General features: G+C 34.3%; 1 protein-coding gene across 1 annotated transcript; it reads right to left on the reverse strand.

The window, feature by feature from the left end:
• Positions 1-1,178: 1,178 nt before the first annotated feature.
• Positions 1,179-10,415, reverse strand: LOC147401479 (coiled-coil protein (DUF572)). The gene is made up of 7 exons (XM_086442795.1): positions 10,258-10,415; positions 5,015-5,077; positions 4,815-4,894; positions 3,844-3,952; positions 2,352-2,511; positions 2,069-2,232; positions 1,179-1,834 (listed from the first exon to the last, which is right to left on the reverse strand). The coding sequence occupies exons 1-7, from the start codon at positions 10,258-10,260 to the stop codon at positions 1,466-1,468; spliced, it is 948 nt and encodes a 315-aa protein (XP_086298921.1). The 5' UTR covers positions 10,261-10,415; the 3' UTR covers positions 1,179-1,465.
• Between the last annotated feature and the right edge of the window lie 1,509 nt (positions 10,416-11,924).

The following is an 11,924-nucleotide window of genomic DNA, read 5'->3' on the forward strand; positions in this document are numbered from 1 at the left end:
ACATTTTTTCTTTGAGGAGTAAAACAGCCTTAGTGTTTTTTCTAAAGTGTTACTTTAATAATCGAAATATTCAGCTTCTCTAAATTCCAAAATGCTCTTTGGACGCATTCAGCAAACACTGCCAAATTTCAAAATTGTGCTTCTGGTAGAAGTGATTCATTCGAAGGGAAGTGCTTCTTGTTCTACTGACCCAACTGTGTGGCACGAGTGGAACGCTTCATAGGCCATAGTCGTATAAGAAAGGACACCTTCATTTTTCAACTCTACGTTAGTTGATTGTTTTGCATTCCATTGGTGATCGGTTTGGTTCTATGGGTTGCTAATATCCTATAAACTTGCTAGGAAGCAACATATATTTAAAAAAAAAATGTAAATAATAAACATGAAATATGTCATATTATAAGGCACATTACGAAAGTCAATCATTCTCCTCCTTCCTTCGTACTCCAGTTCATAATAAATCAATATCTATGGGTCTCGTTAAGCACCCACCATTTTGCCAACATGTTTTGTCCTACGTGGGTTAGAAGTTTTGGAATGGACTGTTCCAAAACTTCTAACCCCATTACAAAAAATGGACGGTCCACAATTTTTCAACTTGTAAACATGGGTTTAGAGGTTTTGGAATAGGCTGATTTTTGGTGAGGATGATCTCTCACTATAGAGATCATCCTCACAAAAAAATCAGCCCATTCCAAAACTTCTAATCTATGTAGGACAAAAAATGTTAGGCAAATTGTTGGGTGTTGAACATTTCCCATATATATAGGATTAGGATCCGTATACACATAAAGCTACAACATTTTTTGTCTTATATGGGCAAAAATGTTTGAAATGGGCTGATTTTTTGTGAGGATGATCTCTATGGTGAGATCATTCTTGCCAAAAATCAGCCAGTTTGAGTAGAGAGGCGAGCCATTAGTTATCTATTAACGGTTTCTTAACTATCAAGAATGCCTACTCGTACCTTAGAAGATTTCCAATTTAGAATTCTAACAACATTGATAAATTTTTCCTAAATAATAAAATCTAGTATTTTCAAAAACAATTTTCCTAAAATGTGGTGGCCAGCGATACCGTACCAAAGTCTCAGCTCAAAGAGTTGCAACATAGCTCCTCTTAAATCACACCGCTCTCACATAAGATACTACTTTGCAAGCTTAACTCCCTTCAGTACATTGAACTGGAATAAATTTTAGGATTATAGGAGAAGAAAATTAAACAGGGAGACTAGGGGTTTCAGGGCTCAGGAGTTGGGCTTCTGCCCATATATTTAATAAAGCTACAACATTCCATCTCCATTGCTGAACCCCCAAGGATATATGTATAAGGTCTTCTTGTACTCTGTAGAAACATATTTTCCCCAGCAGTTTAAAACTACATGATATGATACTTGAGTACCCACCCTGTTTGAAAGTTGGCTACACTCACAACATCCATCTGTTCAGAGTAATATATAAAAAGCCTATTGAATTCTTCTTGCAGCGGCCACTACTGCCATGGCCTTGTGACCAGTTTTAGAAACAGATTGTGATGACCACGACGACGAAGGCTTGACTCTCCCTGTCAGTAAGTTTGATGCTGCAATTGCCTTTATCTTCCTCCTTTTTGACTCAAGCTCTGATTGCTTCTTTATTGAAGAACCTGATGGCTTGGGAAATATTGGTGCAGCATTGATTGCTGCTCGCTTCTCCCTTTTATTCTTCTCAAACTTGGATGAAAATTTCATATTTTTTGCGATAGCAGAATCTTCCTTGGATGTAGGAAGTAGCCTTATTCCAAGACCCATTTTCCTTGAGATCACCTCTTCTTCCGCAATCCTTTTCTTTTGATTCTGTTGAAATAGGGATGAAAAAACAACTCTTAAGAAGAAAACTAACAAAGAAAGGATGGAAGGATATATATTAAAGAATGATTCTATTGCCACACCAACTTTTTTTTTGCTAAAGCCACCCCAGTTCATATGTAAATCACCCTCAAATTTGTGGTGGGTGGCGTCAGCAAAAGTTGGGGTGGCAATATAATCTTTCTTATTAAAATAGAGTAGATAAGCCCAGTAACAACATACTCTCAGTCGAGCTCGTAGAGCCTTGTTTAGGGAGTAGTCATCTGAGTGCCTAGAATCAGATACTCGCTGAAGACGGACCAGTACAGGTTCAGCTTCTTTTTTCTTCTGCAAATCCCCTTCTTGATGTTCAAGACGGTAAAATGGATCTGTAAGCTTGCCTTTTTCTGAAACACACAAGTGTTATTCAACCAAGTTAGGAATCTGAAAAAAAAAAGAAAAAAAAAAAGATAAATTGCAACTTAAAGAATGAGAAAAATGCTTTCACATGGTCACCATCACCAACCTTCATCTGCGGGAAGTGCAAATGTTTCTGCATCCTCAATGTCAAACTCCTCAATCTTGCGCTGGGCCCCACTTATTATCACATATTCACAATTTTTTGGATCTGTCTGGATAACAATCTCATGCTTGCAACAGGCAGACTTCATAGTAAAGCTCCATATCTGATGAAAACCGAAAGAAACTTATTTAGGTTGGTTTGTGATTGATTGAGAAGAGAAATCTGTGTGAAAATGGTTTTCCGAGGAAAATGTGACTTGCAGGTTTATGATTGTACATTCTAACGAAAAAATTATTTTCCTTGAAAATACGAATTTCCTGCCTGGTTGGAAAAAAAATATTCTTCGTTCAGAACCCCCAGGAATAGAATTTTCTCCATCAGGGTGAGGAAATTCTAATGTTGCTCTCTCACAACTAACCCCACCACCCAAAACCAAAATCCTACTCTTTTTTGTAATTTTCCTAGGTGCAATAAAAAGCAGGCAAATATTTTTCTGAGGAAATCCATTTTACGAGGAAATTGATTTTTCCTGAGAAAATGTTTGTCCGAAATCATAGACACCCATATCCAACAAGAAAAGAACAGCCGTCAATAAGAAAAGTACAGCCGTCAATAGTTAAAAAAAATAAAAAATGGAAAAAGAAAACAAGCACATAATCATTAGTAATCTAGAAACATTTCCAACAAGAAAATAACATCCAGTGAGGATAGTATGTATACTTAGAAATTTGACATTCAAGATATAAACTCAAAATATATATCTATGCACACTCAAACATAGTAAAAAACAGGAAAAATTGAAAAAAAAAAAAAAAAAGTCTGGAAAAAATCAAGCTAGGCTAGGGGCTATGTAATTGTTCCTACCAGCGTGTGTTCTCACATTATATCATCAAGATTGATCTTAAACTAGAATGATAAATCAACAACTCCCATTTTGATATCATTTATGCATCCACAACAAATAACCACAGATCCATAACATATTCAAGGTTTATACTTCAAAATATATTTAAAAAAAATCACAATCATGAGTCCAAATTAGGATTCATTAACCGATAAAGAACATCAAATCAATGTCATCCTCATTATTTTATGCATTATCCATGATTTAACCGTCAACTTTGTGATTAATAGCGACGCTCATAAAAGTCACATCTTATTAAAAAGGTCGTGATTAAATCAGTGAAGAAAAAAGTCATGAGTAATCACATTTTTTCAATAAGTTGGAGACTATGAACTCAAATAAAAGGAATCATATGCTCAGTTAACTAAGAGGGTACTTCGAACTTTGTATTGATCAGCATGCCTAAGTAAGTGTGAATGAGCATTATTTAAAGAGTTGCATGGGCTAGAACCACATATCCCTATAAATATGTGCAGTTGTGTATCCCGAGGAAAAGATCTATGGTTCTAGCACATGCCATGTCAGGGGCTGTATATCAGAGGGGGGAGTCAGAAAATCATTATTCTTATTTAAATCTGAGGCAAAGGGTACCTTTGTTGAATAGTAATTTCCGACTTGCTTTTTCTCTGCGTTGAACCTAACGCCCTTTGCAATCATAGAATTACATCCCCCACACCATATATTGAAAGGCATTTCGAACCTGAAACAAACATAAATGATATCAGCCTCAAATTTGGAGTCGCAACAACATGACCTTCAACATGACAACATGCACAAGAAACTCTGCAATGAGCTAATCAAATTGACTTGTTTTCCTTCTCTTTGGTGTATGCACATAGTTAGATCCCATTATAGTTTTAATTTATATGTTGTTCATCTTGAAAGATTTACGGGAAATAAAATGACTAAAACAATGTCTTACAATGTTTATATTCTCCTTTTAGCTACTATAGACGTTTATCTTGGTGTAGAAAAGATTTTGAGTGTACAAGCTTTAACAAAAAATGTGGCTCCACAAAAAATTAGCAGTTGCAGCATGACCTTCAGTATGATTAGGCACATTGTCCCAGTGCATGACCTTCATGAATCATCTTATAAGAGGAATTGACACTACTACTAAAATTATTTTCCGTTTCTTAGAAAACGACTTTCATGCTTATAATTAAATCTATCCATAATGTTTTTATAATCGGTAATCCACATTTTGGTTAGAAGCATGCCAATCACGATGAAATCTATTTAGAGAGTGTAATATTTATAAAAATGTTTCCCCAAGACATAAAGCTTATAATTAGTAGCTAAATGAATCACATTGACAAGTACTTGATTTGGAACAAAGAAGGAAAATAGCACCAAAGAGAAGAAGGAAAAGGTGTCAAGTTGATTTGAACAGAGAAGGAAAATTTGGGGTCAATTTGATTTGGAAAAGAGAAGATAAATTTGATTTAGCTAAATGAATCAAATTGATACGTCACCGTCAAGTGGAACAGAATTAGCAAAAGATCGTTCAAGATAGTATCACATAATTCAATACTTAATAAACAGAGAAGACAATTTCATACCTTATAATTAGAATGCCCTGGTCTAGCTTTCTTGCTCTCTCCCTCAAAGCATGTTGGCCATGAAACTTGTTCAAAGAACCCTGAAAAGAAAAAGTTTATAAGCATCTAGCACACCAGCAACTTGAGAAGAAAAATAAGAGTTTATACAACAAAATTGATCCTCAAACAGTATTGAAGTGAAAGATCAAATTAACACGTACTTGATTTGGGGTCCATTCTGGCGGGTAGTAGAAATTGTCTGCTCTGGCAGCTGCAAGTGAAGACTACAGGAAACCAAACAAAGCATTATTAGCAACTAAAGGCCATCGAAGACAAGCAAAATTATGCCAAAACCCCATAAGATCTACCACAAAAAGTATCTAAGAATGTCTTAACTAAACAAGAACTAACATCTAGAATTGCATGCTTCACATTAAGACTTAAGCTTCATTAGCTGTTTCATTTACCCACTCAATAAAAGTCGAAATATGTGGGGTCCATTGTAAAGAACATCTCTTTTTTGGTCGTCAAATTATCAAAACCTTGTTTCAGCATGGAAAACCTGAATTATCAATCATTGTTATTAATTTTCAACTTTTTTAAACCTGAAATGATGGGACCCTCACATTAAGATATGTTGAGTTATCTAGAAGCCTCATTTAAAAGGAAAAACCTTAATTTCTGAAATTATCTCCAAATCGTAGCACAAACACCTCCTTGTATGTTTATACTCTCATACTCAGCTAAACTCAAATCCATGAGTAGGCTGCTGATAACAAGGTGGATCATACTGAAGCAAAAGGCTTAATCTTCACGATTTCTAGTTTCTAGGCAATCAAATAAGAACTCTAGAAGTGGGTAAAGAAGAGGTCATGGATGACATGAAAATAGACGTTGATGATTGAAAAAAGGATTTATCACTAGAGAGAATAAAATGATACATTATTTATAAGTGATACTGATGAGGAGAATTCACATGAATGGTTGTGATTTTTTAACTTCACAACTTGGTGAATTGGTGAAGTTTGTGAGTGGCAATACTACAGAATTGGGATCAACATCTCACTTTCACCAACTTACCTACGAAAAAAATGCTGGTGACTTTTGGATATCAATTACTGTCATCTCCACTAGTACATTTAGGATTTGGCTTTTACTTTAGGTCTATGGCCATAATGTCTTTTCATCACATTATATTTGTTTGTTATGGTTTTCAAGTGAACCATTGATTCCATACCTTTTCAGTCTTTGAACTTATTTGTTTTGTACCTTGTTTGGAAATGTTACTTGGATTGGTTGTGCAATAATGGTTTTGACTCACATGTATGCCTTTTGTATATGTTAAAGCAGTTTTCATATATGATTTTTTTTATTGGATTTCTTTTACATTTTCCCAATTTTGATGCCTATTACCACCTTGAGGTTTATCCCTTGCATCATTAGGCTTGACCACATCAACTATGAATTTAACTTTAAAGAAATTTGTGTGCTAGTATATATGTGGGAGCACGAAATTGACTGTCGTCAATGGACAACATGTGGGATTCTTAATCTGTGAAAAAATACCCATTGCCAAGTGTTGTTGTAATACTTATCATACCCCAAACTTCTAACAAGAGTCCCCATGATTTTGTATCAGTTTATGTAGATTGTAGTTCTAGTGTATGTGCGCTTCCGCCATTGATTAGTTGTTTAGTTGAAGTTTATATTATGTTGCTTTATATCATGTCATAGTCAAATAGTTTGTCAGGTTATTTATATAATATAAGACTTTATTATTGTAGTTTAATTTCGGATTTGATGATATGATATAAAAACAATACTTAGTAAGAACAACTAAATGTTGAGATGTTTGTATAATGCCTTGAAAACCAACACAAAATCATGGGGATTTGTATTACAAGTTTGGGGCGTGACAGTATCCCTATGCCCAAGATAGAAGAGAGTAGGAGCTCCAAAATGAGAAGTTAAGGACACACGACATCAAGAAGTCGGTAGATGTAGAACAACGACATCAACAAGTCGGTCTAGCTTAAGACGTTTTGTTAGAGGATAGGTAGATGCAAGTAGAAAAGCATGCATCAAAGAATGGAGAACAAATTGATAAAAGTACAAATGAGAGGATTTATGTGTAAATCACAAAATACACAACAACAACAATTGCAACAACAATGACAATGATATGACATACCTCACCATATTAGGGTAAGGCAAGGCTATAATAGGGAGAGGGAAAAGCCAGAAGCAAGCATAGGTAACATATAGTGGGAAAATAACCTTTACCTACCCCCACACCAACTCCTCCTTAGGGAATGGAGGGCAAAGAGACGATAAAAAGTTCATGAGCATAGTGAAAGAAGTATGCAACCATAACTAAGGAGGCCAAACTTTGCATAGCCCAAGACTGATTTGATCATTTGGGGTTCCAATAATAAAATTTGGCAATTTATTAAAAAAGTTGTTATTAAGTCGTGAGATTTTTTTTACTCATGAAATTTGTGATTAATATGAAAAATTTTCCTTTTACATTTTTTTAAACTACAATAAAACCTAACCTTATGCCTTTCATTCTCTCTCTCAATTTCTTCTCTTGGTTCCCCTCTTTCTCAAGCCTTACCCTCTAAACCTGTTGCCCCCCTTTCCTATGCACTGTCTCTTATCGGCCTCTTTTCTCGCAAGAAAATAATCCTAACAAGTACTTCTACTTTAGTTTACTTTTAAAATTGGATTCATGATTATAATTATTTTATATTTTGACCAATACAAATCTTGCATATTTTGTGGACCTGCGTTTTTTTGTGTGGAACTATAATTGATATCAATATGGAGTTGTGTGATTCAATGTTTTCAGATGCTAAGGTGTGAGGTGAGGCGTAAGCCTCAAAGCGTAAGGCGTAAGCCTCATGCGCATGAATTTTACTAAAAATAAATAGCATAAAATATATAAATAATTTAAATAAAAAATAAAAAATAAAATAACCAACATATATTTCTAATTTTAAAATGCCAAGTTTAATCCCCAAACTCAAATTCAAGTTTCAATCTCCTATAGTTAAGAGTTGATAGCCAATACTCAATACTAAGCATGTCCATGATCCACCCTTATGATAAATAAAATTAAAAAAATTCACGTCCACAACTAAAAAAATAATCTCAAGACCCAATCATTTTCTATCTTCTACCATATGAAATGCTTTTACATCATCCATATCATCATCTTCATTATTTGATCATTTGGTATCGTTTTCTAAAACATCCATAACAACATGTTCAGTAGTATTGAAAGTATAAGTGTATAAAAATACGTACATTAAATTAATAGTGAATTTAAAAAAAAAAATGATTTATATTTGAGGCTTACGCCTCAACAAAAATACTCGTGCCTCGGTCACGCCTCAATTGATGCATATGCCTCAACCACGCCCTAGATGTTTGGTCACCTCACCCCAATGCCTTGGCACCTTTTGGTACGCCTCGAGGCTTACGCCTCAAGCGCCAGTGAAAACACTGGATTGTGATTCATTATTGTAGTTTTATTTGGGATTTGAAGATATGATATAAAAACAACACTTCGTAAGAACGACTACATAGTCTTAATCCTAGCATGATTTTGGTTAGGGAAAAAAAAACTAGTGTGATTTTTTTGAACTTTACAAATTCCCCCCTTTTTTCTTTATGAATTTCCCACTTGTTGACTTACTCCCAACCTCAACTTGATGACTATTTTTTTAGATCCCTCCTTTGACAGTGAAGATTTGGTGTAAAATTTCTATCACGTGTCTCAAAATATGGGCAAAACGTTAATCTTCCCTCCAGTGCGTATGGATTAGAATAGTGAAGAATACTCTTAAATCAATTTGCAAGGATACAAAGAACTAGCACAGTTGTCCCAACTACCACTTCATTCAAAACACAACGACAAATAGTGTTGTTTTGTTTATGATTGTGAGAAGTGTAAATTTCAATAAAACAACTGAATATCATGCAACCACTAGTGCATCTAATGAGGACATTGTGAAGATATACAGAGGAGACCATTAGCACTTTAGATGGATGTTATGAATAAAGAAAAGAGATTTTCTCAGTTTTCTCCAATTTGGATCATGGCGTGATACTAATGTATCATCTAGTTTCTCTATCCACCTCTTTCTATAATAGTAAGGGTGATTTCTTTTCACTTCTTATTTTTTGTTTTAATTTTAATTATTTGAACCCATCAAATCTACCCATAAACATTGGCCGAACCAGTCTTAGTCGCAACCATTCCATTCCATCGATTGTTCACCAAACTCTAGATTTAATCATAGGATTTTTGAATAGAACTCTAATATTTGGAGTTGTTTCCCCTAGACACTTAGCCAAATCCTCCTTTTTATTCCAAAAAAATCACTCGGTCTTTGTGAAAATGAAATTCTAATCCTAGATCAGCCTTAATCCTAGTTTATTTTGATTTTTAACGTGCTGAAATTGATTTCAACAATAAGGACCATCAGCAAAACCCTTGTCTAGCCCTCTTAAACCTTTCAAAACCTACCCCAACATCATACCATAAACCTGAGCCAAACCTACCTCAACATCATCCCATAAACCTGAGCCCCTAGTACATCAGTCATATACCTTATTTCTCTTATTTAATTACAAATATTGTATCAATTTCTTCTTAAAAGACAACTAAATGTGCCTTTTCTGTCCAAGATAATCAAAATTGATACATATTGATTACATCTTTAGACTTGACTGTAGTTGAAACCCTTGATCAGGTTCAATACGTTTTCCCTTAATATTAGATTAATACCCTACGCTAGTTGAAAATTCTTACTTCCTTTAGGATCCCTTAATTTAATATTGAGGAGTAGCACTGCATAATTACAATAGATTTAAAACTACTCAATGATTAATTGTTAGGTTTTTTTCAAAATAATTTTTTGGTAATTTCAGGTCATAATATCACTAATTATTATTTCAACAATTAAAATTTTGATCTCACATTATCATGTTAGGATAGCATACTGTCATGCGTAAGTATCAATTCGATTACTTTAAACTATCTGTTTCAGCACCGATTTGCATTAGCCTATCAGATCAAATTATACTTGTCGAGCAATCAGATAATTCTGTTTCATGTTTTTGGTTAAATGAGCACACAAATCTTTGAATGAACACTGATAAATAAAGAAATCTATTCATCCTCAGATCAAAGCCATGTACAGGTAAAGAAACATAAGTCTAGGAAAAAGAAACCATTTCACAGAAAGAGAATTTTGAGAAAATCAATTCGCCAGTTCAAGAAACGCCAATTCTTCAAAAATTTATACGGAGAAAATACAATAAACAAACAACAGAGATTAACGAAGACCCTAAATATACCAGCGAAGTCAGACAAATCAGAGAAATCACGCATTAACGAAAACCCTAATTTCTTCGAAATCCGTTCTATAGTAATAGAGAAATTGAGAAACTCTACCATGTTTTTTCCTCCGAAGTTGGATCGATTCGAGAGTTTCTGATCTCGTCCTGAAGTAGAAGCGAGCTGTTTTCTGAAGAAATTGAATCAGAGAGGAAAGGTTGAAGATTTTTACGAGTCCGTTTATCATTAGTCTTAAATAGTAGGATTATTGTTATAACCCCTTTTGACGGAAGACACGTGTTTTCCGTTAAACTCTTATATTAATTTTTTTTTGGCTTTTCTTTTTGTTTCTTTATCATTATTATTATTTTTTTTGCCTTTTGTATTTTAGGGATATGCCTCATATAAAATGTAATATGAATTTAAATAATAACAAACCACCGTTTTATATCTTACGTTATTTGTTTTCTGAGTAATTTCAAGTATTGTGGCATTAATGTTCTTGTTTTACTGATATTTAACCGACTTGTTCGTTCGAGGAGGTGTAGGCTGATTATTTCTGATGCAACTTTACTCAAACTTGTATGTTCTTGGTGTGTACATGCATTTGAGAGATTGGAGAATTTTTTAGATTTCCCTCTACTTGTATGTCTTTGAGATAATATTGGTTTTGACGAAACAAATTTCTAAGTCACACATGAGTGCTTTAGAAGCAGGCTTGGTGTTAATGTTACTCATTTTTTTTCCCTCTAGACATTAGGGTGTCTTTTCCAAACTCGATATTCATTGTTTGCTCGAATTGCCCTTACATGATATGTGAGTGTCTTGGTGATGAGCTTGATTTTATTTGAAAATTCTACACTTATAAACACGTCTGTTCAATTTCGAAAATGAACTCGATGCTGGTATCCTCAACGGTTGTATTTCTTGTTTTGTCAGATTTGGTACATGCACTGATTTTGACAATGCCCCTTGAGAGCATAGTATAGAAGTGTCCACTATTGATAAAACTTCATAAGATGGATTGCATTCCAAGGTTTTGACCAAGAACCTAATACTGAATTCAACTAACGGTGAGGTCGACCGTTTGACGACTACATACTAATAGTGATCACTAACTAGTCTAGAAGACTCTTCACGTCTAAGTTTATCAAGAGGTAATGCATGTGAATCCCGCTTACCTCTACACTATACAGAGACCACCTTTACACACACAACGTTCTCCAGGAAAGAAGTAGGAAAAATTTTCGGACCTCAAAAACTATAATATGCTCTAAGGTATCCCATACTACCGAAGAGTATATCACATCTAGTGCTAATCCTAGATTGACCTGTCGCTTCCAGATATACAGCAATGCATCAGTCTTTCTAGATTTTCTACAACTCTTTTCTGGTAAACAAAATAGTTTGTTTTGTATACTATACACTAGTTTTTTTCTATAGAAAATACAAGCAAGCTTGATAGTGTCCTCCAGTAACATCCATCTGTTTTTCTATCAATCTATATACTCATCCATTTATCTATCTATCATGTTTTATGCGACATGGCCATTGCATAAGACTGGAGGAACTGTCCCATCATTCCGTCAAGAACATACGTTATCTTTATCCATTCATCAATCAATCGATCAATCTATCATCTAACTTCTTACATATCTATCAAAGTATCTTTTCTTTTAAAATTATTCGAGACTCATAGGGCATCAATCAATTTCATTTGATGGTTTTGGTTGAGTCAAAAGGTTTGGAAAAATGTGATAAAATCATAAGACGTAAAAGTTGAA

This window comes from Akebia trifoliata, chromosome 5 (genome assembly GCF_017979445.1).
Source record: "Akebia trifoliata isolate Shusen 1 chromosome 5, ASM1797944v1, whole genome shotgun sequence".
In the NCBI taxonomy this organism is placed as follows: Eukaryota; Viridiplantae; Streptophyta; class Magnoliopsida; order Ranunculales; family Lardizabalaceae; genus Akebia; species Akebia trifoliata.

What these genes read in the sequence shown, in the direction of transcription:
- LOC147401479 (XM_086442795.1), bottom strand. An exon ending in CAGGGCATTCTAATTATAAG is followed by an intron (nt 3,953 to 4,814) that starts GTATGAAATTGT and finishes TGTTTGTTTCAG; the next exon opens with GTTCGAAATGCCTTTCAATA. An exon ending in GAAATTACTATTCAACAAAG is followed by an intron (nt 2,512 to 3,843) that starts GTACCCTTTGCC and finishes GGTTTTCATCAG; the next exon opens with ATATGGAGCTTTACTATGAA.